This window comes from Telmatherina bonti (assembly GCF_933228915.1).
Source record: "Telmatherina bonti genome assembly, chromosome: 12".
NCBI lineage: Eukaryota > Metazoa > Chordata > Actinopteri > Atheriniformes > Telmatherinidae > Telmatherina > Telmatherina bonti.
Window position 1 is genome coordinate 18444311 of NC_136610.1, and position 27903 is coordinate 18472213.

General features: G+C 38.6%; 3 protein-coding genes across 3 annotated transcripts; all 3 read left to right on the forward strand.

Annotated features, from left to right (window-relative positions):
* Positions 1–187: 187 nt before the first annotated feature.
* Positions 188–3761, forward strand: LOC306763503 (F-box/LRR-repeat protein 12; the record flags this gene model as incomplete). The annotated part of the gene is made up of 3 exons (XM_079250325.1): positions 188–288; positions 426–501; positions 1769–3761. 3 exons carry the CDS (start codon positions 188–190, stop codon positions 2813–2815), a joined length of 1224 nt encoding a protein of 407 aa, XP_079106451.1. The 3' UTR covers positions 2816–3761.
* A 1503-nt stretch (positions 3762–5264) lies between these two features.
* Positions 5265–9749, forward strand: aurkb (aurora kinase B; the record flags this gene model as incomplete). Its single annotated transcript, XM_079250066.1, has 9 exons — positions 5265–5270; positions 5858–5896; positions 6172–6253; positions 6389–6434; positions 6521–6709; positions 7514–7652; positions 7796–7944; positions 8754–8928; positions 9576–9749. 9 exons carry the CDS (start codon positions 5265–5267, stop codon positions 9747–9749), a joined length of 999 nt encoding a protein of 332 aa, XP_079106192.1.
* A 2254-nt stretch (positions 9750–12003) lies between these two features.
* Positions 12004–26874, forward strand: bod1l1 (biorientation of chromosomes in cell division 1-like 1). The gene is made up of 28 exons (XM_079250067.1): positions 12004–12213; positions 12544–12668; positions 13005–13195; positions 13298–13786; positions 14763–14912; positions 15079–15245; positions 15396–15492; positions 16821–16947; positions 17063–17123; positions 17230–19045; positions 19124–19200; positions 19321–19441; positions 19572–19673; positions 20086–20147; positions 20273–20345; positions 20614–20672; positions 20753–20807; positions 21427–21464; positions 21567–21729; positions 21825–21904; positions 22100–22226; positions 23562–23614; positions 23708–23783; positions 23952–24022; positions 24132–24252; positions 24832–24955; positions 25247–25318; positions 26342–26874. Exons 1-28 carry the CDS (start codon positions 12097–12099, stop codon positions 26460–26462), a joined length of 4935 nt encoding a protein of 1644 aa, XP_079106193.1. The 5' UTR covers positions 12004–12096; the 3' UTR covers positions 26463–26874.
* Positions 26875–27903: the final 1029 nt, after the last annotated feature.

Genomic DNA, 27903 nt, shown 5'->3' on the forward strand with positions numbered 1-27903 from the left:
CAACAACGGAAACATGCTATGTTATAGAACTATGTTTAACAAAAGAAACATTTTAAATGTACCTGCATGCCACCGCTAAGTCCTACGGTGATCGGGCATCTGTTTCCTGGGGATTGGTGTTTCGTGCGCAACCCGGGTGCGTCGGGATTGTCCTCCGTGTCGAAGGTTTAAGAGTTTTGTTTACAAAATGGATGAATTTAAAGCCTGTAATTTGGACTACTTTCCTGAAAACATTTTAATAGATGTGTTGTCGTATTTGAGTGTAAGAGAGCTTGTCAGAGCTGGGAGGTAAGAAATTTTAATTTTGCTCTTAATGTTTTATCAGTTCTCTTTTGTGGAAAAGAAAAGGTAGAGCCAGATTTTTCTTTGTTGTGATTCCTGTCAAAGAAGTGAGTTTTTGCTGTTGTTTTCCACGTTGTTTCTAGAGTGTGCAAGAAATGGAAACGCCTTGTTAAAGACCAAAGATTGTGGAGAACTGTCGATCTGACCGCATGGAAAGGGGTGAGATTATTGACAATGTGCTTTCCCAGTTTTCTTTTCATTCAGAGCAGTCTTGATTTTATTTTGTTTGTGCAATCTATAGAGCATTCATAAATATGTTGAGACATAAAACTATATGTTATAATAAATTATTGTGTCATTAGCAACAACTTTACTTCTCTTTTGATAGTTGTGATGGTTAAAATGTTTGACTTCCCTCAAGTTTCTGCACCAAAATTAGAATATTTTCAGGGTACAAACACGTCAATTCTACACAATCTGAAGATTATCCAAGTTTCTCAGCAACAGTCTCACAAAAAAGTGGAAAAAAAAAAGTGGGAAAAAAAAAAAAAGTAGAACTTGCAAGAATATTTTAGTGATTTAACCAGCCAGGACCAATAAATGAAAATGTTTCCACATAAAAAGTGGTGAGCAGCCTCAGTTGTCTTTGCAATTGAGGGTTACAGACAGAGCTGTCTGTAACCCGTAGAAGTGCTGAAGTCAATTTAAAAGACATCTTGAAATTTAAAATCTCAAAATACATGTTTCTGTCATTTGTGGTATAATTTACAAGTGTCATAGCAATTAATCAGTACCTGGCGGAAAGAGTTTGGGATGGCTGGTGCAAACTGGAGAGGATGATGCAGTATAATTTTGTTGAGAAAGATACTGAAATTCTAGCAACACAGAAAAGAATCAACTACCTATCATGAAAATGGTTGAAACTATCATGTTATGGGATGCTGTCTTGCCTCTGGCGTTGGAAGACATAGATTGCATGCATCAGTGCAATCAAAAAGTCACCAAATACTTTTTCAGGACAGTATGTTACCCGGTGTCATAAAAGTAAACCAGACTGGTTTTGCTTTCAAAAAGTAAGACAGTCCAAAGCACTCACCCAACAGCAGAAAGAAATCATTAAATTTTTTAACTGGGTCCAAACCAAAACTCCAAAGATAAGATAACATGACTAGAAGACAGAAATTTGTTATTACTGAAAAAGTTTCTTGCAAACTTAAAAGCAAATAAACATACAGCAAAATAAAATGCTATATAATTTAGTCTGTGTACATTTTGTCTGTGTTTTTTAGTTCACTATAGGGAACTTCTTGCATTGTTCAATAATTTGGATTTCATTGCAAAAATAAAGCTTATTAAAAAGAAAACCTATTCTTTTGATTTCATAGTTGGTCAGCGTCTGTGCCGTTATTGACAGAAACTGTTTCTCTCTTGCCTCCCATGTCTCACCCTGAATACACATGCATGTACCGACTGTTCACTCTGTTAGGTGACATCTCGCATCCTCTGGGTCCTGCTGCGTCAGTACCTGGGTTGCGGACTACGGTGCCTTCGCTTGCGTGGTTTGCTGCTCTCTGCCAGAGGTGGCACCTTTCTCTCTGAGTCTTGGCTCAAGGCTTTGTCCACAAAATGTCCACGCCTGAGTAAGCTCTACCTTCTGCATGCAGACCTAAGAGGCCTCCCAAACTGCCAGATCCTGCCTCTAACTCTGCGAGTGTTGGAGCTGCGTGGTTGTGAGCTGCCTCGTGGGTTTTTCAGCCAAAGCCTGCCTATTTCACCTGCACATCCCAATGATAGAGCAGAAGCCACATCCAGTGTGGGTTCTTCACAGCAAGGAAGGGGCCAGAAAAGAAAGGGGTCTGTCTCTCCTTCAGGGACTTGTATTGAGAGGTTAGTCCTCAATAATGTGCCCTCTTTCACAGATCAACACCTACAAAGTCTGACATCATGGGAGAAGCTCAGTCACCTAGAGCTACGCGACACTTTCCGTGTAACTGCAAATGGCCTAAGAAGCTGTGCAGCGAAAGATGGTGTCTCTGGTGTGGAAGGCATTTCCAGGCTCAAGTTTCTGGAAATAGGCATTACGGGACGACAAGGCTACCAATTACAGATGGCTTCCCTTGGTCTGGGTGCAGGATGGCTTGGCTTAGAGGAGCTAAGCCTTGGTGGTAAGGAAGTAGGGCCAGGCTTGCTCTGTGCTAGCCGTCTGAGGGACCTGAAACGTCTATGCCTGTGGGCCTGTACGCTCAGTGAGTTGCAGATAGTACGGAGCTGCAGGATGCTTCGTGGACTCCGCCAGCTGGAGTTTTTGGACGTTATCTTCCAGCCCCGGCAGAGTCCACCAGTTGAAGATGAGGAGGGAGGTGGTGGAGAACAGCAGGATGGCGAGGAGGGTGCAAGTGCAGGTACAGATAGTTTAGATGACAACATGGATGTAAATGATCCTTTTCCCAGTCTGCGTCGCTCACTTGCTGTCCTGCTACCATCCTGCACACTGGCTTTCACAAATTGCTCTGTTCAAATGAATGCAGACTAATGGAGGTTTCTGCTGCTATTTTGTGCAAGCAAACAATATGCATAAAATCTTTGTGTGAGCCACCTGTGGTACAGGAATGAGAGTGATTTAGTCAAAAACCTACTGGTTTTAACCCTAGCTTCCCAACTTCATATGTTGAAGTGTCCTGGTGAAAGGCACTGAAGCCTTCATTGCCCATGATTCATTATCCAGTGTGTAAGTAGTTGTATGCACTATAGGGACAAGTCAATGTATTAACTAAAAGCATCAAAAGAAGACATTGCTATATGAATGTTTAACTTTGAATGGATGATTTGTACTGTAAAAGTGCTATATAACTGCAATCTGTTTACTGTCACTCAAGGTTAGTTTATTGTGTTCTTCATATGGCTCATGTAGCTTTATCGCTTCATACAAACAGCTAGTCATCGCTCACAAAATACCACAAAGTCAAACAAAAGCTTTGCTATTGTTTTCCTTAAAAATTCAAGAAAATGCTAAGTGAAGAAGAATCCTTATAGAAACTGGAAAAGCACTCGAATAAGGCTTAGACCTCGAGCAAGCAGCTCATTTCCAAACACATGTAATCCACCCTGTTACAGGCCTATTTTTATTCTACATAAACTATTAGATTATTTGATTATCAATATATACATTTAGCATTTGAAAGAACAATGGTATTATTCTCTATCTCACAGTGGTAATGAATCTTTTTAAAAATTCCTGTGTTCACAATTTTTTTCAGATCAGTCCGAAATTGAACGGAATGTCAGACCAAGACCTCAGGAAAAAAATCACAAAAATCCACCCAGTAGTTTTTGCATATAGTTGCTAACAACCATAAAGACGGACAGACAAGACAAGTACCACAGGCAAAAACATACGTCCTTTATAGTGGTAATAATAACTCTAATTTTTCATGGCAACAAATATAAGAAAAATCCAATCAAATATCCATATCTTTGTCCCCCAGAGCAACTACATGTTACAGATTACTGCTAACTCTGTCAATGCATGTTTTTCTTAAATTATTTTTTAATTGTTGCTACCTTTGGATATTTTAAATTCGATAAAAATCAGGTCAGAAATAATTTATGAATTGAATAACTTCAGATTGTCTTGTTATGTGTCTGGTTAAATTACGTCAACATGTTTATGTAGAAATCATGAAAAAATCCTCAAAGCCATTGCTTTTTTTTAATTAATGTTGTGAGAGGTAATAAATGAAGACTTACCACTTCATGAATGAAATGGAATTCATTTTTATATTTAAGAGATATGAATTTTTCTCATAATGTATCGTGTATTTCAACCACTCAGTTTACCTCAATGTTTTCAAGGGCAATCAGTGGGTGTGCTAATGTACATGTGAGGGAAATAAATACATTACAAATAAGAAAAAAATCTTTGTGTTGTAGGTTCTTTTAAACTCAGTCACAATTTAGAACAAGTCAAACTGACACTGTTCAACTGTCTGGTTATGCAGGTGCTGGCTAAAATGTCAGAACCTAAGAAAATTTAAAACCCACCTGTTTCCTGCTTAACTGATTTTAACATTGTTTACATTCAGAACGTGCAGGTGCTGGGTTGTGGTGATATCAATGCACAGAATAACTTGAATGAATATTTCTCATGTCCCAGTTGCCTATACTTGCTCAGTCTTTGCTGATGTGATTAAATTTGTAAAATACGAAATGGACAATGTTGAAGCGTCTTTACTGTATTAACAAGAAAAACAGTTGAATATGTGTGTCTTTACTCTGACCTCTGTTGAATTTGAATGATAATCTTGTAAAAGAGAAATAATTTTGAATAAAGCTATTTTCAAGAACTATATACTGAATTCACATCTCTTTGAAAAATACATTATGAAAGATATTTCGCAATGAAAAAGCATAAACGCTTTCAATGTTAAACACAAACAAACTGCAATGTAGTGAAACATTAAGGTATTGCATGTGGGGGTATTTGGTTTGATAGGTTAAATCATGAAATTGTGTATCGGTTAATCCATTGATGATTAGAAAAATGGGTGGATTTACCACATAGATTACTAGCTAAAATTATAGCACTATTTATAGAATAAGATTAGGATCATGTATAACATTCAACTCCTCTGAAAACATAAATGATTGATTCAGATTATCAATGCCCCCTCTTATCGACCGGTTTAAATGTTGTGAAAACCCCGCCCAAGTGACAAACTGCACGGTAGCATGAATAGTAAATGGAGTGGACCCACTTGTCAAACAGGAAAAATAAAGAAGGCGGGTCAACTAATCTCCCCCAATCACACTCTTCCTTATGTTGAAATTCAGACCAATGGGAACGTCCTGTGTTGCAAACCGACCAATCACATCCCAGTAGTGCCGAATTTTGAAAATGTTGGCGGCCATTTATTCTATATAGTTTCGAAGAAAAAGACGGGCCTTTTCACGCTGTGCAATATACACCGAGTTTCTTAACTAAAATGCAGGTAAGAAATATCTCTGTGTATATTTTTGACAGCGAGTTGCAAAAGTTATTAACCCAGAACATTAACAATCGGTAATTATTATCATTCTGCTATGACATGGTTTGTTACTTACGTAGACTAGCTAACGTTAGGTTACCTAGCTATCAGCTTGTTTTGCTATCAAACGACGACTGTATGTTCATAGCGGAACAAATGTTAACCAGCAGGTGCTTTTTTAAATAAATCATTAAGTTCGGCTAAAGTTTAGAAGTTTAGAAATAATGGGTATAACTTTTACTTTGTCCAGTTTACCCATCATGTTCCGTTTAAAGGGGGCAACGTAACGTTTTCAATTAAACCCAGTTTGTTTTGCAGCAAATACTGGAGTAACAGTGGTAAATTATACAACTATGGTAATAGAAGTTTAATTTAGTTCTCATATCAGGTTTTATTAGTTTATTAGACAGTGTTAAAGCAACGACACATATAACAGCTCTAAGCTCCTGGATGCAGCTCAGCAACGTTGGTTGTTTGGCCCACCATCTTTTGTAGCCGTGAATCCACAAACACGTATCCGACCTCCTCTGAGCTGTCTGATCTTTTTACAGAATAAGGAAAATTACGAGCCCAAGAGTCTCCGAAAACCAGTAAGTAATAATGACTGTAAGTGAATAAGTGATTATTGATCCTTGGTGCTAAACCACCATATTTTTTCAGTGTGATCGCACTTGGGACAGACTGTAGATTCATTGGGCTGAAGTTGTATCAAAGTATTGGGGGGTTGATTCAAATAAAATGCAATGATGCATTAATTGCTGCTATGATTTTGTCGTCTATTTTCTTTGTCTTTGTAAAATATTTGTAGTGATTAAGTAAGGTATATGAAAATTTTACAAACTGCATTTTTATTCTGTTTGATCAGTTTGCAACGCCAAGTATGGTTGCAGGACCACAGCGCATTCTGGTGAAGCCCCGGCTAGAAACAATGAAAAATGCTGTCACAGGTAATTTCTTTCTCCTCAAATACGGCCAAAACCATTATGAATTGATGTCAACATTAATAACTTATTAATATGCAAAATGCCTAAAACATTACCCATTGTACATGTCTGCTATGAGTATTATGTTGTCATGTTCAGGTCCTGGAAGAGAATGTGTTGGCTCATCCTCTAGTTCTCCACCTAAGTAAGTTGCCTGGGTTCTACCTTTCAGGTTGTTTTCATGTTTCAAGTAACTTTATGTATTCAAACATTCTTTATACTTTCCTCTAGGAAAATTTCTATTGATGACTTTGACATTGGTCGACCACTTGGAAAGGGCAAGTTTGGCAATGTGTACCTTGCACGCGTGAAGAAGCTCCAGGCCATTGTGGCGCTAAAGGTGCTGTTCAAGTCACAAATGGAGAAGGAAGGTGTCGAGCATCAACTCAGGAGGGAGATTGAGATTCAAGCCCATCTCAAGTTAGTGACCTTCAGTTGCCACTGTATTAAAGCACATTTTGTGTTTGAACACCCCATTTATGGAGTTGGCATTTATGAACGATCACACCTCATACAGCTTTGACCATTTTTTACACACGTTGACAATGCTTTGATCACACAGTTGTTTTTTTGTGCCAGAGGAAAGAAGATAAATTTATGATGCGTCTGTACAAAGTCGTTAGATATTAGATAACCAATAAATCAGAAATAACCTTTGTCTGATTTGTTTGGACATAGTAATTGCTATAGAGATGTTATCTTGAGAATGAGAACTATATATACTAGGGGTGGGGCTTTACACATGTTAATTACGATTAATTATTTAGATAACGCATTTAATCACAGAACCTTTGTTGGAGCACAATTTCCTGGTACACCGATTACACTGACGCACGCACTACTTCTGCTACTAACTTAGTCAATTGAGTTTATTTAAAGACAAACGAGCATCAGGGTATCGGGACTCTTGGTGAATAACAATAAAAGAACGTGTAGTTTTCTCTAATCGCAGCAGCTGCGAAGCTGTGTGGGTGTGTGTGTGTGTGTGTGTGTGTATGTATGTATGTGTATATATATATATATATATATATATGTGTATATATATATATATATATATATATATATATATATATATATATACACATAATGTGTGTATAAAATAAGTAAATGCCACATTTACTGCATTTAACTCTTTCATTTACGATTTTAATCTTTTACATTGATCATGTTTTTTCCCCCTATATACAGCAAGCTTTCTCAGTGTAAACTTGTTTTCTCTTAAAGGCACCCCAACATTCTGCGTTTCTACAATTATTTCCACGACCGTAAGAGGGTGTTCTTAGTGCTGGAGTATGCCCCTCGTGGTGAAATGTACAAAGAACTACAGAAATATGGACGATTTGATGATCAGCGTACTGCAACGGTGAGTGCTGAACCAAACATCTTATTAGTTGTAAACTAAATCAAAATGACTTGGAATGTTCTTCAAAGTGTAAACATTGAATTTAATCGCTTCAATTTTTTAAGTGTAGTTATAAACTAATGCAAATCTATTTTACTTTTTAGTACATGGAAGAGATATCTGATGCTCTAATGTACTGCCATGAGAAGAAAGTGATTCATCGTGACATCAAACCAGAAAACTTACTTCTTGGCTACCGTGGAGAGCTGAAAATTGCTGATTTTGGTTGGTCTGTCCATGCTCCCTCTCTAAGGTGAGAAACATGGGTATCAAAGCAGCACTGTGATATTTATAAACATGTATTTACTGCTGTGCACTAGGGCTGGGTGATATGACCAAAATCTCATATCACGATATAGCTCATATTATACCCCCCTAATGATATAAAATTTTTGGTGTAATTTTGTGTCAATTATCAGTTATTTGTCAGATGTGCTTGGCAACAGCAGCAGTGATCTCCTTTCATCTGTGGGAACTATTGCTATATGACGTTTCACAGGGAAAAGCCTGTTGCAGCGTTTCCATCTGAAGTTTATTATGAGCGCTTTTGCCACCATTTCACGTGTCTTTTGCTCGTTGACTCCTTTCTTTATTCTGTATTCTGTATCCAAATTTTTTGCGAAGGTGATAAAATGATTTAGTTGTGTCAGAGTCCGTTGTTAGGACTGTAAACTAGTCTGTTGTCAGTTCCACGTCGGTCTTTTTATATCCAAGCCACATCTAGGCAACAGAAATTTTCCCTCTTTTATGAACAAGGTCGTCAGTTTTGTTCAGCTAGTCGTCTTTTTGAGAATTACCTGCTCTGAAACAGGTCTGCTACATCTTTCTCCATGTTTGTTTTTATATTGCAGCTTGCATTCTGTAAAGCGCATCTTGACGGAAAATACTGCAGCAAAGCACCTTATCGTGGCTTAAATGATAGAGCCTCAATGAAACGATAGACATTTTCTATCGTCCAAACGATCTATGTCATCATATCGCCCAGCCCTACTGTGCACTGTCTTGGGAAGGTGGTCAATGCTGGCTCTACTTTTCTGCTCACTTTATGTTAAACCTTGATAGGCGTCGTACTATGTGTGGAACACTGGACTACCTTCCCCCAGAGATGATTGAGGGGCACACCCACAGTGAGAAGGTGGACTTGTGGTGTATTGGTGTCCTCTGCTACGAATGCCTTGTTGGCAACCCACCTTTTGAAACTGCTAGTCACACAGAAACATACAAAAGGATTATGAAGGTTGGTATTTGTGTCTGTCTGTGGGTGTTTGATGTGCTCAGGCAGATAAATAAATTAGTCCAAGAGGAATGATTTCCAGGAGTCATTTTGTTTTTATTGAAGAGAAACCCTACAGAATCCTCTGAGGGTTTGCCTAACTAGTACTGAGGTTTCAATTTGTAATGTTTTAGTGTCATTTAAGCAAAATATTTGATGTTAGTTGTTTTACACCATAGCATTAAAGGACCTTCTAGTAATAATTTTTGTGCCAATACTTTTGTATCGGCACAGTATTAGTTAATCGTCAAGTAACCTGTGTAAGACATCAACACAGGTGGACTATGGTTAACATCTTTTTCTCAGCCAATTTAAAATGGTGCATAAGATCTGTGTTTTGGTTTGTGAGTTGGAGTGCACACAAACTAGACTTTCCTAGCAAATCAACAAGGGTTTTAAGAAAGTTTCCACTAATGCAACTTGTTTCCAGATACCTTTTTCTTTTTGGAGAAGAAAAATCCCATATATACATTTAAAGAGTGGTTTATCTCTGAAAATATGAAATACAACATTGTGCCTTATATTCAGTTTTGCGGGGAGAATTTGTTGAAATCTCGGTGAGGTTTTTCTTTAGTTGTGCTTATATATAACTGCCTTACTGCTGTTCACAGGTGGATTTAAACTTCCCAAAAGTTGTATCCGAAGGCGCACAAGACCTGATCTCAAAGCTGCTTCGCCACAACCCCATTGATCGTCTCTCTCTTGAGAAAGTTATTGACCACCCGTGGGTGCGCACCAATTCCCACAGACTCCTGCCTCCAACCTGCTCCATGCAGAAATCCTGAGCCTTCTTGTCTGCCTCCGAGGGGTGTTTTTATCTGCCCTCTACAATAAACTGCACAAGCATGATTCAGTATCACTGGCACTAACTTCGAACTGCCATTATTCTGGCATGCTGTATGATTGTATACATTAGGTGTTGTCAGTTTTTATTATAGGATGGTTATTATTCTGTCATTGATCCATATATCTTTTTGTGTACAGTATTATGTCTTTTTTATGGGTGCTATCCCAAGAGTTGTTTTGTTGTTTTTAATCATTCTTTAATTAAACCTCATAAGATGGTTCTGTTTTCTGTTGTGTTGATCTCAAAGTCTCATTTTTAGACTGCCTACAGTTAAGTATATTCTCCATTTAATGATGTGTTTGTTACTTGGGTTGGAAATCATTTTCCAATTTCTTTTGGGCTATACTTTAAATTTCCAATAAAAAATATATATTATTTGTGTATTTGTTAAATACTGCTTAGTTCAGGATTTGGTAATAATTTTACAAATTTGGTTCATCTTTTAATTTGGAGGTCAAGACATGATGCTTTTGGGGTTCATTAAAGGTTAAGTGTTATTTATAATCTTTGAAATTATTGAAGGTGCATGCATATGTTACATCTTTATATATATTACCATTTTATGAGGACTGCTGACTAGATATTTGCCAAAGAAAAATATGGAAGGATGTGTTTGTTGAAGAGCCATGTATTCAGGGGGGTCCAGAAATGTGGCCATGTCAATGTCAAGCCGCTGCTGATCTATCGGAACGGCAAAGGCCTTTTCAGGTAGATGGGCAGATCTTCAGTAATCGCTGATCATTCAGATGTCAATCAGGCAGGCAAAAATGGCAAAACTAAACAATGATAATCCAACAAGAGACCTTTATTATTAGATTACAAATAACTAAACACAGCCTACAAGCGATGCAAAAGATCAAAAGTATGTGTGTTTGCCTCCCCCCCCCCCCCCCCCCCCAAATACATATTGCACACTGGACAATGCAGACAAATCCCAGTAAAACTATTTTAGTTGTAAATAAAGTCGCTGCAAACCAGTTAGAAGCGGAGTTTGCTGTTGGGCTGTGGTGTTGGCAGTGTTACCATTGACAAAACGACATTTGCTTCTGGAGACACTGTTTAAATCTGCAGGTTTTCCATCCTTGCTTCAATGCACCTGACTATAATATGCCGTGCAGAACTTCGTTGGCCGTGGGTGAGACTCATTTAATGGACCCGAGGTGTGGTGGGACAGCAATCGTTAAGGACCGCCTTTGAACATATCTACACTGATGTGAAGAGAATCTGAGTTAGAAACTAGGATCTTAAAGTCGGTCCTACGAGGTCCGCAATGCAGCAGATTTCCTATTTATTTCTGCTTCAACAGAATTAAATTAACTGGATCTAACAGCTATCGGGTTCTGCACAAAGCCTCGCTGTCGAGTCGGCTGTGTTGGACCAGTGTTTGACATATCTGTCAAGTTCTGGATTTTAAAATAATGGAAATTCTCTGGCAACCACCCAGTGGTTCGTGGTGGGAGTTTCTCTGTCAAAACGGGATACTCAACAGGTATGTTGTTGGAGCAAGGGTACATAAAAAACAGATTGAACAGATTGTGGACTTCGTGCCCATTCGTCGCAGCGGAACAATGCATTATGGGAATTCGGTCTCTACAACACGTTAGCCCAATTGGTAGCGTGGCCGAGCGGTCTAAGGCGCTGGATTAAGGCTCCAGTCTCTTCGGGGGCGTGGGTTCGAATCCCACCGCTGCCAGATGTTCACTTTTAGATTTTCGTCAATGCGCCCAACTTCTTGGCACCCCATCTAACATATAGAAATGATAAGCAACTTGACAGATTGTTATTTGCATGAACAGATGCAATAAAATCGGTTGATAGATTTAGCAATTTCATCTGTCGTTTAAAAATGTGACTGCGTAGGTGTTGGTTATAATTTGCTGCAACCGCTTGAGGCCGCCACTTGAACATGCGGTTACAGTACGTGGATTCACGTGGATGGACGATGAAATTGTCAGTCTATAGTTAGTGAAAGAAAAACTTTTTCACCTAATATACGTATGATGTATTAAACGTTTACCTTTTTTAAATCCCTGGAGGCAGCATTCAAGTACAGTACTCGCAGCTAATGTTTCGTATTTTGTAGCTTTTATTTTGTCAGGGGAAACGCCTGCATTTAGAACTTCCGGTTCATTTTAAAGCGCTTTTCTTATGATTGGTTGATGGACACTTCCGGGTCAAGCCTTTGAACGTCACAACAAATATCAGAAAGCTTGTGCGTTAAGGACAGATATTACCTGATGACTATCAGTATTTTCACTTTTGACCATTTAGAACTACACTGAAACATGGCTGGTTTACCACCAGGAGACCCGCAGCTTGTCTCTATGATCGTGGGTCATTTAAAAACACAGGGTCTCTTCGACCAGTTCAGGAGGGACTGCTTGGCTGATGTTGATACAAAGGTAAGGGCAGAAATACTCTCCACCGCGTATTTCAAGCTATTATCTATGAGTTTAGTGCTTATATAGTTTGTAAAGTTGATAATTGAGCTAAATTTAGTTTAAGCGGCATTTTATTAGTGCAGCTTTTACATCGGAACTTAATCTTACTTATTAAATGGTTCCGGATAATATTTTTCCTCCTTTGACTTAACTATGTAATTATTCTTGTGTGTGGTATATTTATTTGAGATTAACAATCATTTAGAGTGTAAACACAATGTATATGATAAAAAAAGAGCATTGCTTTTGTGTGTTAATCTTTTTAAAGGAAACATTGAATATCTTTTGCAGCCAGCTTACCTGAACCTGAAACAGAGAGTGGACAACTTTGTCTCTAATCACCTTTCTAACCACACATGGAGCCCTCATTTGAACAAAAACCAGCTCAGAAACAACATCAGGCAGCTTGTCTTACAGTAAGCCTGAAACAATATCTTTTCCTTTTTAAATATATATACATATATATATATATATATATATATATATATATATTTTAAATCTATTGCCATTTCATGTTATTCATATAACTAGTCACATCAGGGGTATCCAAAGTTGGATTTTGATGTTTCCTGCTGCAGGACACCAGAATCAGATTAATGGGTAAACATAGTGAACTAGACAAGTAAGTGTGGAAGAGAGCCTTTTAATTTGAATCAGATGTATTGCAGCAGGGAGACATCTAAAATCTGCAGCCTTTTAGAAATGGAGCTGGATATCCCTGGTCTACACTAAAAACAAACTGCATCTCTTAGATCTGGCATGTTGGAGCAGGGAGTGGACAGGATTGTGACCCAAGTGGTGGATCCCAAAATCAACCATATCTTCAGGCCACAGGTGGAGAGGGTAGTTCGTGAATTTCTATCACCAGGCAGCTGCTCACAGGAGCTGCCACCCCTTCTGCCTCCAGCTGAGATAAAACCAGACAGCACCATCCCTGAGCAAGGTACTCAACACTTCCTGCTTTTCATCTGCTCTGCTCCAAAGAAAGGGGAATATTCTTGTTTCAGAGTGAACAGATCTTTAATATATGTCTATCTTTTTATAGCCTCATTGTCAACTCCAACCACCACAGCTGCCAGCGATGCCATGTCTATCCTTGACACCATAACGTCTCTCAACCAGGAGGCGAGTGTCAGAGCCAGCTCAGTAACTGAAAAAGGCCCTAAAGGCCAAGTTTCAGATGGCCTCATGCAGCTCGTGGAGGAGAATGTGCAGGATATGAATATTGTTGATGAAGGTGACAATAGCCAAGATGGGAAGTCACTTGAGGAGGAGGCAGAGGAGGCAAAAGTGGAAGCATCAGATGTCAAGACAGAAAACATACAGGAACATATGGAACTAGACAAAGAAAGGTCAATGGAAGACATTAAAATGGAAGAGGAGGAGTCTGGAAATCAGGAGCAGACAGAGGAGGAGAAAGACAGACGTACCAGTAAAATAAGTGGAAAACCATCAGAGGAGAAACAGGATGATGACGATGCATTGAAATCTACAAGCCAAGCTAAGCAGAAAGCAAGAGAGAGGATAAAAGAGGGTAAGCTATCATCTCCTTTTGTGCATTTTTATATTTGTGTAGTTTTACCTGTTTTGTTTTCATGATTAATCCACTTTTAATAGTTTATCATTTTCATTTATTTCCAAAAAGCCGATGAACATGTACTGAAAACACAGGCAGATGGGATGTCAATTGAAAATGAGCTTGTGATTGAATGAACTGATTTAGTCTAGATAGTGGTAAATACAGTTTAATGTACAGTTTGAATATTTTGTCAATATTTACTGACTCGGTTTGAAATTTATAAAAGATTTAAATGTAATTATTTATAATCCAGCATTTATAAACAGTTTATTTAGTTGTAAAATGTCATTTAAGATGTTAACAAGTTCAATGGCTGTAGCCGTAGGAGTGAGTGTGAGCGTGAATGTTTGAGGTGACCCTGAAAGGGGGTCCACTCCTCCATACACACACACCATCTGTTGCACACATACGTGTCCTGGCCAAGATTAAACAGAACGAATGAATGAATGGATAAATAAGTAAATAAAAACTATAGTTATTATTTTCTTAACTGCTTGTCTGATTCAGAGACAATTTAGAGTAACCAGTTAACATAACATGCATGTCTTTGGTCGGTGGGAGGAAGCCGGAGTAGCAGGAGAGAACCCAAACATACACTGGGAGAACATGCAAACTCCACACAGAAAGGCCACTGTTTGAGCCTCCCCCCTCGAACCAGCGACCTTCTTTCTGACGCCACAGTGCTAACCACTGCACCACCATGCAGCCGTTAACTTAACATTGTCATTGCTTCGGGTTCCTCCTTTTGCTGATTGAAAATTATTTTAGTTATTTCTATGTCAGAAACAGAAAACAATTATTAAGCACATAAGTGTTCAAAAACTACCTTGTAATTTAGGTGTTTATATTATTTATTTCTATTATTTTAGTTTTCAAGTGCACCTATTTTAATTAAAACTATTGATAAATAAATGTTGTCTTTGCCATGCAGAATATTCTTTGGAGGACTCGGACCTGGAAGGCCTGAGTGACATCACAGTGAGCTCTGTCCACACCAGCGACCTGTCATCTTTTGAGGAAGAAAGTGATGAGGAGGAGCAGCCGTCTGAATCTTCTGAAGAGGGGGAGCTTCCACCGGATGGTCTCTGACTGGAAAACTTTTCTGTTCCTGCCTAAATTCTTTTGACAATTCTTTTGGCTTGTAAACATTTTGGAGACCTTGTTGCCTCCACAGAATTGCTTCGACATTTTAAAAATGCTGACTGGTTGTTGGCGCTGAATGTTTTCTTCTCGGTGTAAATCTTCAGATCAAACTGAGAGAGCAGAGAAGAAACCCACCAGCGGAGACACAGGAGATGAAGACAAAGAGTCTAAACCTCGCCGCAAGGCTTACGTTCACAAACCCTTCTTGTACTCCCGTTACTACAGCGACTCAGATGATGAGGTCACAGTGGAGGAGCGTCGCAGATCTGCGGTGAGGTTCTTTATGTAGAAACTTTCAGTGTGCGTCATCAGTGTAGGTATACGTGATGGCGAAGATGATTTTAAGCTTTAAAGCAATATAATTCTGATTTGTGTCATCCCAAATTTGTGATTTATCCGTGTCATTAACCTGTTCTCATAGGCAAAAGAAAAAGAGGAGAGGCTCTTGAAGCGGCAGCAGAACCGAGAGCGAATGGAAGAAAAGCGGAAACAGAAAGCAGCACAGGCTGAAGAGCAAGGTTTTTCTTTCTGTTGTGTGTCAGCTGTCATGTGCTTTAACCTTTGTTAAAAGTAGAAAAAATAGCACTTGTATGTGTTCTCAATTCTTGTCTCCTCTGCTTAATGCTACATAAAAGTATTTGCTAAGTATAGATTAATCCGGGCCATGTAACACTCTGAGCAGGGGCAGAGCTCTCGAGACCTCTCGCTTGCAACATCTTGACATGGTCAATAAATTGAACAGAAAACAACTGATTTCTAGTTTATTTCTCATCGGATAAATTCCACGACAATTTGGTGTCAGAAGTAGGATCTCATGGGTTTTTTCCGGGACCGAACTGAGGGGCAGGCCACCTGAATCCAAATAGATTCACAGAGGGCCACAATCAATGGTTTCGGTCGATCACAACGGGATCTCAACCCACCTGTGGAATTTATCCGATGAGAAATAAATCTATAAATCAACTGTTTTCTGTTCAATTTATTGACCATGTACAGACCGAGTGAGAGGTCTCGCTCACTCTGCCCCTGCTCAGAGTGTTACAGCGTTCTTTAAGCATACACAAACAACCCTTGCCTGGCAGCACTAGTCAAAACAACTGCCAGCTTGAAGATAACAACAGTCAAAGCTGAAACAGGCCTTGAACAGAACACTTTGTTTTATGCATGAATCTACTAAAGCAAGCTTACTGAACTACTCTAACTATGCAGAATATATATCTTGTACTACATAAAAGAAACTTAATAGTCTATTGGAGACCATCATTTATTGTAGTCCTGTTTACTTTTTAGCTCAGGGGTTCACACATTTTTTTTTTTTTTTATGTTAACTTGATTAAAACAGAAAAGAACATGCAGATGATTTTATATTCATCATATAGAGTATCCTCAGAGACTCCTCTCACCCTGGTCATCAACTTTTTGAGCTGTTGCCCTCAGGTAGACGCTTCAGGATGTTTAAAGCAAGAACAAACAGGCTGAAAAACCGTTTTTATCCTGGAGCTGTTGCATCACTGAACTCTGTTTTTACATAGCAACATCTTAGCTGCAGTTTTAGTGCCTGTGAGACAAATGTCACTTTTTCATACTTTTTTAGCTTCATCTTATCTTATCAATAGTCTTGTTTTTTTTATAGTATTGGTTCTATGTTTTATTTATGTGTTTAATTATTTATGTGATCGTTTTAACACGAGAGCAGTCTGTGTCACATAAAATTTATTGAATTGAATAAGAGATCAAGACAATGAGAACCATAATTTCCTTTTCATTAATCCATCTTCTCCTCAGAACAACAATATGTACTATGTGAATTAGCTGCTCCATTTGTTGTGCCTCATGTCTTCCACAGATCACCTAAAACAAAAGAATGCAGACTTTGCATCGCTGGAGTGCCCCAAAGCCAAAGAGGCCCGGAAAGAAAGGAAAGTTTTGGAGAAAAAAATGGCTCTCAACCGGAAGAGAAAACTAGACTCAAGGTGGGCCATCAAAGTTAAGAGACTAATACATGCAGCACCTTCAGATGACTGCCTGATCTTCAGATATTTTTGCATTCTGTACGATGCAAACGCATGTGTGATTATTGCTTTTCAGAAAAGAGGAAGACGTTTCAAGTAAGAAGAAAGGAAATATGGGAGACCTAACCAAGAAAGCAGTATGTGAACGCTACTGAGAATAAAATAGATTTAGGCAACAGGTTTATCATCAGCTTGCAGTGTTTTAAAATTTTTTTATTTTGTTGGGGTTTTTTTTCAAATTAGGAAATGAAATCTTCCAGCTCAAAGACCCCACAACCTAAACTGAAGAGAAACCTGTCAGAATCTGCATCCTCTGATGAGAAGCACAGAAGGATGAGCGGCAGCATCTCTGAAGATTCCAGTGACACCAAAAAGCTGCCAGACAAAGGCAGGACACACTCCTTCATCTTGGATCTGGAACAAGGCTCCCAAGAGGCTCTCAAACAACGTTCATTTGGGAAATTTGACCGTCTTTCCCGCAAAGATCTTCATTCTAAAGAACGCAAAGACAAGGAACGCAGCTTTTCTGACGAGCGCACCAAGATCAAGCAGAAGCAGGAGAAAAAATCTGAACACCAGCTTGACGAGTCGCAGATGAAGGAAGGAACTGCTGTTAAAGTATCTTCTGAGGAGAAAGGCGAGAAGAAGCTGAAGATCAAAAGTGAAAAGAAAATGGTAGTAAGTTCTAAAGAAGGCAAGATGGCTGAAGGAGTTCCTGATGAGGGAGGCTGTAAAGATGCCAAGAAGATGAAGGTGGTGTCTGGAGAAAGTGTCAAAGCAGAGAAGGAAAAGGACAAAATCAGGGAAAAAGATAAGCTCAAAGAAAAGGAAAAGGCCAAAGCAGAAAAATCTTCAGTTAAAAGTGATTTTAAGCATCTGCTTCGTCCAGATTCAGCCGGCTCCTCTGAGGATCGCTCAGAAATAGAGCCTGGCTTAGATAGCAGCAAAAAGAGAGAAAAACACTCCAAGGAAGTGTTGAAGAGGTCAAAGAGTCACACTGAGGACAAGTCTGGAGACAAACCCAAATCAAAAACAGAGAGTGAGAAGGAAAAGACGAAAGCAGATCAAGACAGCCAGAAGATCCAAAAGTCAAGTTCTGAGACGGATAAAGATCCAAAAAAGGTCAAATCAACAGAAAAAGGAAAGATCACAGAAAAAATTAAAGTCAAATCCAAAGAAGAGGCAAAGATTCCTTTGTCATTAAAGACTGTTAAGAAAGTTCAGATTTCAGATGTCAGAAGTGCTGCAGGTGTCGTCAAGCCTGAAGGGACAAAGGAGAAGAGGAAAGATGGAAATGCAAAGGAGCAGCGGAAAGTCACCGGAGAAACTTCACATGAAAAGTCAGACCTGAAAAGTTCAAAGAAGAAACCAGAGAAGAAGGATAAAGTTCCAGAAAAGAAAGATGATACTCAAGAAGAAAAGACAACAAAAGAAGAAAAACAGGAAAAGTCTGACGAATGCTTCAAGTCTTCATCAGTTTCTTTGAGTCTTGAGACAGAAGAGACACCAACAAAACAAGCACCCATCCAAGAAACCAGCCCGGACTCCGACCCCGTCACCACCACGGTCACCACTTCATTCTCAGACGACACCTGTGACGCTTTGAGTGACATCACACCTGAGCCGCCCGAGGGAGAGTCAGGGTCTCAGCTCGGTGAAATGCCAGCCGTTCCACCGGAGAACGACGCCCTGCTGACGCTCATGGATGTCTGTACTTCAGCAGAGGCGAGACTTCCGCCAGAGTGCCTTAGAGAGGAAGCGACACCCAAGACGGAGCTTCAGGATGCCGACATGAAAATGAAAGAAGCGGCTCTGACGCTGCTCTCCATGGATCCCGACAGCACCGTCTCTTCCAGCTTAATCTGTCAAGACACGCGGGATGAAGCACTGCTGTATCCTCCTGACATGAAACCGGTGGAAGCTGCAGCATCCGCAGAGGGGGCGCTCCATCCTGTGCAGGTGCAACCAAGTCATGAACATGAGCTTTCTGCTACTGAGACATCACCAGCTGCATATCAGCAAACGGCTGAGCTTGTTGAAGAGGAACCAGACACTGCAGGTAAGGGGCAAATAACTGTAATACTGACTCTCTAAGCTTCTCAGAAGTGGTGCGAGCTGAACATACGACTCTTTTCAGATGAGTCCGAAAACTCGGAGAGGAAAATGGAGGCAACCGAGACCGAAATGACAGAGATGGCTGCTCCACCGATAAAGGCATGCTACATTTGTAGAATTAAAAATGTTTTTTGTCAGGTTAAAGGATGTGGTGCCATTTTTGGAGTTGCTGAAGTGAAATTTTTTACAGTAGAAAATAACAGTTTTCTCTTTAAACAGGAGGATGATACAGAATCACACACCTGTCTGATTTCTTGGAAAGAGGAAGAAGCCAAGAGTGTTGAAACTTCTCCTGAGATACAATTAGATGAAAAAGTGTCAGCACAAGTAGACCAAGAAGGTTTGTTTGCTTGTTTCTTTAAATGTCTATATCACTTTGCTTCTTCTGCTCTTCACGTTCTGTGACATACTGCACAAAATGCTGCATTTTACCTGCGCATCCACTTCTGGTCTCTTTCTTTGTATTTTAGTGACTGGTGATGTAACGTCGGATCTAGAGAAGGGCAGAGGAAGCCCAGCAGTGAGCACGGCAGCTTCTTCTGACACCGCTGAACAAGTTTCAGAAATTTCCAGTAAGCCGGATCAGTACAAGAATCAGGAAAACATAAATATTGCTGCTTTTTTTAAAGACAGATTTTTAACACCATTTCTTGTCATCCAGAGCAAATAGAGACAGATTTTGAGGGTAAAAAGACAAGCTTCTTGGTGAGTAATGGTTTATGTTTCATCCAAACAAAGTTGTTAATGTCTTCATTTTTAGCGGTTTTTAGAAGAAATAACATGAACACAACTTTTATAAAAAATAAAACAGACAGTGGAAGCAGAAGAGGAAGAGAAGCAGACAAAGATGCTTGTTGATAAGGGTGAGATTCTTTTTTTTTTTTTTTTGCATTCAGTCACATCAAATGTGACACATATTAAAAGATAATTATTTAACAGCATGTCCAAAGAATTATTTTAGCTTTTTTTTTTTTTTTTCCTCAGAAGAAGCTGAGGGTGAGAATGCAGAAGAAAATGTTCGTGCTGAGGAAAGTGAGCTGCAGGCAGTAAGTTTTCAGCAAGTCATTCGTTTTTAGTCAACTCTTTCACTGGTAATGGATGATTTGTTTCTTTAGGGCTTCAAACAATCTGTGTGTGTTCCTTTGTTAACCTGTGTTTCTATGTGGTTTAGATGGAAACCAACATTCCCAACACGAGTGAAGAAGTTGAAGGTGAATCCGAGAGCGAGCTTGTCAAGCAAATAAGTGAGTCATTCAATCATTCCTTAATTGACTTTTGTTAATGGAAAGCTGTTGGGTACGAAATATGTGGAGTAATTTCACTTCCTGTTTGTTTTTTTAAAATGATGGACGAGAGGATGCAACTTTCTATATGTTGTATATAATCTTGCAGCTCATAGCTTTGAGTACCTCAAGTAGCCTATGCTAAAACGAGACCTAAATACGGATTTATACCATTTCTCTTTTCTTTCTGTCTGTGTCATGCTGAGTCATTATTTTCTGTTTAAATCAGGTAATGTCTCCAGTACTGACAGCAAGGAAGGTGAAAGAAGCTCAGACCTGTCAGAAAAGGTAACTTGTTTGAAATTAGCATTTTTAAATGTGCAAACGTTGCATATGTTAATGCAGCATCCTTTGTGTTAACTCTGTAGGAAGAGAGAAAAGATGGAAGAGGAAGACGCAAACGAAAACTGTCTCGCCAGAAAGGTAATCGCTGAAATGATTATGTTTGCATCCCATGTGATGATCAGAAAAATTTGTAACAGTAAGATTTAGAAATAATTTTTTAAAAAAAACAACAAAAAAACCGAATTGATCATTATTTACCACGTAACCAAAGATATCTTATATTCAATAAAAAAAATCAATCAAAATGTCTTTCTATAGCATTTTTTATACAAATGCAACACAACACGCTTTACAGAATAAAATATTATGTAAAATATGTAAAAATTATGTAAAATATTAAGATTTTGGGTTTTGTTTTACATACAGTGTTTATTTTAATCTTTATTTTTCTCATGTTCTGATTGCCTGCTGGTTTTAGTGAGTGTTATTGATACGTCCATAGTGATCAGACCGAGTGTGTGGGTGTGTTGCTGGTTTGTGCCTTGGTGGATGGATGTGTTGGGGAGGATATCACCTGGATGGGGGTTGGGGTTGAAAGTTTGTTCACAAAAAAAAAAAAAAAAAAGAAAGAAAGTCTGGCAACTGATGCAAAAGTCTTTTAACATGGATAATTGTAAAGTTGTGGGAAAACAGAAATTACATGATAAAGTACATTTAAAGATTAACTGAAGCGCCCCTTTCATTTTTAACACATCAGATGATGAAGAGGAAGGTAAAGAGCAGCCGTCTGCTGAGGTAAGTACGGTACCTATCACATGATGTGATAATGTTTTTCTCACATATAAAACATTTGCAGGTACAGCACTTAAAGTCATTTATTTCCTTTCTAATTGTCAGGAAACTGAGAAGGACAGTGTGTTAGAAGTAAAAACTGCACGCAGGGGAAGACCACCTAGAACCACAGAGGAAGCAGAGAAAAAGCAACCTGTAGAAGATTCAGAGGAACCGTCAAGCTGCAGAGGAACACATTCAGGAGCTGCAGCTAAAGAAACAGCAGCTGGCAAGTCGCCTACTTTAAATAAATGGCTTCCTTTTAGCCGACATAATTGGTGATAAAGGGTTGTTTTCATGTTGTTACTTTTCTTTTACTGACAGATAATCAGAAGAAAGATGAGAACAGAGTTGAGGACACTGCTGATGAAACTTTATTACTGAAAGCATCTGAGAAAGAAGAAGTATGTTAAAAAAAAAAAAAAAAAAAAAGTCATTTACTTTTTATTGTGCAGAGATCAGTAATGTATTTCTGTGGGTTGTCAACATATATGTACAATCATCCTCCAGTTTATTTACATACTTCCATTAAAGAAAAGGCAAAATTCATAATGGTCACAACTGTAAATCATATTTTTTCCCAACAATTATTCTTTTAGAAAGCTGAGGAGGAAAGTAAATCAACACACATTGTCCAAAGTGGATTTGAGGACGAGCTGCCATTTCCTGCTGTAGAGGACGGTGAAGGTGCAAGAAGCTCAAACTTTAAAGAGACGCCAGACACAGGTGAGTTTTTGCTCTCCGCTTAATTTTAATCAAATTTTTATGGAAAAGTTTCACAATTTAATTTGATTTATATAAAAAACAACTGTAAAGAACAAATAGTTACTTGCAATGAGAGATATTTGGAGGCCATGGTGAGAGCCGGAGTATTAAGTTACTTCACTTTACTTCACTCAACTTATCTCAAAGACTGAACTTATTAAAAAGCATTCAGTCTAACTTACATGTTGTAATAGAAATGCAGGCATCTTACCTGCCTGCATAACATTAACAAAAGAATTGTTTGCAAAAAGGTTTTTCATCCCTCTAGATTCCAAGACGTATCTTTAGACATATTTAATTCATGTAGAATAGATAAAATCAAATGAAAATTTATTTGTGTAGCACCTTTTACACATGAAGCAGTGCAAAGTGCTTTACATGCATTAAAACAACAAGGAAAACAAATAGACACATAATCATTCATACACATATACTGAACCCCCCCCCCATCCCATATTGCATGGTAAAACTCTAAAATAATCTTCTGTGTCTTAAACCAAAAAAAAAAAAAAAAAGAATAAACATGTGGCTTGGCAAATTGCGAGGAAACAATATCCAGAGGATTCTCTCACACCAGAAAGCATCATCACTGAAATGGCCACGGCTCAGGGTAGGCTCAGATCTGCACCACAGCCAAATGGCTACAATGCAAGGGCCAACCTGTTAAAGGCCATCCCCATGGCAACGACCCAGCAGATTGAGTAGGCATAGCCCCTAGCATGGAGGATCCCCATGAGGGAAAACACTAGAAAATAGAGCTAAAAAAGATTTTACAAGACTAGACAAGAACAGCTTAGAAAAAATAAATAAATAAATAAATAAACATAATTATTAAATATTTAAATAATAAAGGGATAAAATAAGGGAAAATGTAACAAGTGAATAAAAATGGAACAACAATAAGAAATAAATAATCCTTACATAGACTTAATCGATAAAACTACCTAACAGCAACCACTGGCTGTAGTGTGGCTTGCCATTCTTCAGCATAGAAATGGATCCAGCAGTGCTGATGTCTGATGGAGCTAATTTAAAGTATTTGCAATTAGTTTTGAGTCTGACTGAGTCTGGAGACTCCTGCAATGCAACATAAACCGTGGTCCACTTACAAAGCTTAAGTGGACCAAATAGAACAATGCAATTTCAGAAAAACCTTCCTGTTCACAACTTGTGAAATAGGAAAAATAAATACATTTAACAATGACAGCCGGTCTTCAGGAAGATGAAATCTTTCATTTAAACTGAGGAAAGGAAACTGGTTAAGGCATTAATTGTGATGAATCATTTAAATTACAGATAAACCAGCAATGAAGAGAAAGAGATCAGAAGAGCTGGAGGAACCCAGCGAGGTAAGAGGTGTTATCTCTGTGAAAAACAGCATAGTAGTGACTTTAGTCATGTTCTACCATCTGTTTGTGTTTCCATTCTGCATTCTCCTACAGGAAAGCCACACTCAAGAGGAGATAAAGGACAGCAAAGAACAAGAGCAAAGCACGGCACAACTTGAACAATACAGTGGTGTGTAAATATATATAGACTGTAGAACTATTGGTGAAATTACAGCAGAGTTCTTGTGTGTAATGCTTGCTGTACTACTTTACATGTATATTTACAAAAAGAACTTCTCAAGACAACATTTAAACAACACAAATCGCTGCTTCTTTGTATTATGCATGTATTTTTCAGGCTGTTGTCTTTCTGCAAGCCAGTCAGAGGATGTTAAAGAGGAAGTCTGCTCTGCGAAAAAGCCAGATAATGTATGTTTAAAATGAAATTTCGAAACTATTGTTATTTGTGCATATTTACCGTATACATTTACCATCTTATGTACTTATTAACACTTAATTACACATTTGTATCAAGCAGAGTTGTGTTTTCCAGGCTGAGGAGGAGCAACGAAAAAAGCAACAAGAGGAGCAGGAGGTCCCTCCAAAGAAGCCTGCTCGGAGGGGACGGCCGCCGAAGGCTGCAGCTACAGAGGCTTCAGGTAAATAAAATGTATAAGAATTATACCAAGGTTTCATACTGTTGCACTCAAAATGAGAAATCATAAGATCTGGTGTTATATATCACAGCTTACCAGGAAAAATAATCAGGGAAGGAGAAATAATCAAAAACATGTAGATCATGAAGGATTGGCCTCTTTCCAGATCAGTGTAGGCTCTGAGAACAGATTAGTCTTAAATGGTAAATAAGTAGTCAGTGAATCTGTGTGGAGAAAAGTTTAAACAACCAGTACAAGCACACACACACACACACACAGCCAGCAGTGGTGAATTGGAGAGAAACCGCAGAGCTCCATGGTCGACTATAACCAGTAAAAATGTAAGCAGAATCACCGTAATCCTGTGTAGATCTTTTTACTGATGTTCTCCGGGTGTAAAGCTAATTTCTCATTGGTAGGTTTTTATTAACAATGTAGAAATCAGTTATTTGACTTTAATGTCATTTAAGATTCTAAAACTTTCTCTCGTATTAAAGGATTGTTTTGCTCCTGGTCCCACTTTAAAGAAAACAAAGTAATAAATTTATGCTTCCTGTAACTTTTTTACCATATTTTCTATAGATAAAAAGGACAAGAAGGTTGATGAGAAGGACGGTGAGCAAAATGATGAGGAGCAGGACGAGGAAGGCGGAGAGACTTCAACCAGAGCTACGACCCGATCTGCATCTCGCCTGGAGGCTGAAAAGTAAGGCCAAAGACATTCCCGCTGTCATGGATCCACAACATAGATTTTATTGAAACGTGATCATTAATTAAAGTTACAATAACGTCAAAATATGATGCAAATGATGCCAGAAAACCAGACATAAAAAAAAAATGCAGCTGGTTTGTGTGTCTCTAGCACTTTATTCCCCACCGTGGTGATAAATGATCGCATGACTGTGAATGTCTGTACTCTGGAAAGCACAATGTCACTGAATATGTAAGGGAGGAAGAATTAGTACCAAAGCAGCAATTTTCTTTTACTGCTCTTCAGAAACAAGCCAAGCAAACCATCCACCCGGGCAAATCGACAGAACTGTAAAGAGGAGACCGCAGCTGGCACACGGTGAGTTTGTCTCATTGAGCTTCAACAGCATGAAGGAGCTTAAAGAAGAGTCTGACCAAACCTCACTGCAACTGCAGGACTTTGAAAGAGAGCATTTTGCCCAAAGTTTTCCTGGAATATTTAATTAGCTCCCGAAATAAAAAGAATAAATCTTTTAGTAGGTCTGACCAGGTTTAAAACTAAGTATAAAAATAAGTTGCAATAATTCTGTTAGACATTTCTGATTAAAAGAAAAACAAAACAAACAAAAAAAAACATCTGTCCAGTTTTGAGTAATAGATAATGAAGTTCTTATATAAAACATGAAATACAGTGTTCCACAAGTTCATGCTGCTGTATGTGTAGATAAGGTGGTGAGTTTACGTTCTGATCGATGTGCAGCTTCTCTTCCTTGCATGTGTTGTTTTCTTGCAATGGACCTTTTAGGTTTTTGTCCGTTGTTTGGCTTTGAGCAGCAACAACTCAAACTGCAACTAACAGAGTTGTCTGAAGCAAAATTCTACCTCTTTAGTTTAATAAGAAATTACAGATGCTGATATCAAAACTCAATATTTAATGTACAAATCATACATGTAATTGCAAACCAATTGTGAGAAATTTGATTGGACAGATAATCCAGTTGATCAGGATTCAGCTGGTTCATAGTAAATTAGATCAGATTGGTTCTCATAAGTAGTTTGGGGGGACTTTTCTCATCTCTGGGAAAACAGATTTAAATTGTCAGCATTGATAGATATTTCTCTGGGTTTTGTCCTTTGTTTTATTTTCGTGTCAGAGCACCTTTGTTAAACATGTTTCTATTTCTTTTCTGAATTCCAGAAACATTAAGGAAGTCCTGAAATGTAAAACGGCTGTTCTTAAATTGCATCTTTAACACAGCTTCTTTTTTTTCCTCCCTCCACTCTAAATTCTAAGTGTACAAGCTCGAATCTGTGAGCTTGAATTAGTTATTGCACCACTTTTCACAAACAACCCTAGAATTAACAAATGGTTCAACACTTGCTCTTTGTTTCCCCGTTGCAGGGGGACGAGGGGCCAGTCTGCATTGAAAGGGGGCCGTAAGCGGGAGGCCAGCCCTCCTGCTGTGCGAGCGCGAGGAGGACAGAAATTAGAGGAGCCCCCTTCCAAGAGAGCCAAGCGCTAAAACCTGTGACAGTAGTGGAAGAGTTTGCAGTGTTGTTTTTACACTTCATGTTCAAAGGCCTCTGCAGTCCGTTAACGTGGAAAGTGGTTTGTGCTTCATTGACTGTTGATGCTGAATAGCTGGGTAACGTTATACACTTTCTGATGGTTGTATGTAAACCTGAGGATCTGCTTAAGAATCCCCCAAAATGCCCTCTGCTGCTCTGCACCCATATGGTTTGGATCAGACTCCATCATTAACTGGTTTATTCAGTTATGCCCGGTAAGTTGGACCATTTCAGACCAATCAGAGGCTTGAAGTGAAATTAGCTGTCAGTCATCAGAGGCCAGGTTGTATCTCAGATGCCTCCATTCCTCTGTGCACACTTGTAAGAACCATTGTCATTGTGAAATTATTCATTCTGTGAATGAAAGGAGACATATTGTCTTTTTTTTTTTTTTACACTTAATACTCTTACAAAAAAGGTTTCTTTTTGTATATTTTCTCTGAAATAATAGCGGTATTAGGTAAACTCTGGTTTGTTTAGTGTTATAACATTCATGTCAGTATAAAAACATTTGTTTCATGATGTAAAAATACTGACTGATGCTTCGTTGCTAGGTTCTTAGTTTCAGCATGATCCTGCTTGCAGTCAGTTCATGATTTTAAAGAAACTGCTTTGTCGTTTTAATACAAAATACTCAAAAGGACCTTTTTTGTGCTTCTCTTTATTGGCATTAACTTTTCTACACTTTTAGAAGCCGTCCAAACACTTTTATTTTAAAATTATATTGAATTCATAGTTAAAACTTCATTTTAAATTCTTACCTTTTTCAGTTGTGTGATCTATGAAAACATCAAACACATCAAAATATTCACATTTATATGAATTTACCCTTATTATGTCTCAAATGTTATCTCTCGTGTTCCTGAATAGATGTGCTGTCTGTAATGTGTAAATATCCAAAGACATTAACCAATCACCTTAAAGTGTGGAAGAGGAGAAGGCATTCCTGCTTGTTAATGGGGGATAAAACTGACAAACTCAGAGTGAAATATTCCACCATCATTAGCACGTTTGAAGGCTTTAATCGCTGCACCTGAACCTTTCAGGATCATGAAGGGAGGTCACAGAAAACTGGAGTTCTTTGGTTAAAGTTTTCCAACCATTCCTGCGGGCTGCTCAGTTTTTATTCCTTAAAGGTGCTCCTCTCAGGTATTTCCTGGTGCTGCAATCCAGGCCTTAATGTATTAGTCCAACAACTCCCATTAAAAGGTTTGGATCAGCTCTCACTCAGCCACCAGATCTGGCAGACAAACAGCACGCTTTTCACTCGCACATGCCATAAGAGCGACTTCAGACGTCATTTCTTTTATAGTCACCTCATTGTAGTCCAAAACTACATTTGAATTTTGCAAAGCAAGTTTTGTACTTGGAAGCACCATCAGACAGATTTATGGG

What these genes read in the sequence shown, in the direction of transcription:
- bod1l1 (XM_079250067.1), top strand. Translation starts at nt 12,097, where the DNA reads ATGGCTGGTTTACCACCAGGAGACCCGCAGCTTGTCTCTATGATCGTG. An exon ending in ACAACTTGAACAATACAGTG is followed by an intron (nt 23,784 to 23,951) that starts GTGTGTAAATAT and finishes TGTATTTTTCAG; the next exon opens with GCTGTTGTCTTTCTGCAAGC. An exon ending in TGCAGCTACAGAGGCTTCAG is followed by an intron (nt 24,253 to 24,831) that starts GTAAATAAAATG and finishes TATTTTCTATAG; the next exon opens with ATAAAAAGGACAAGAAGGTT.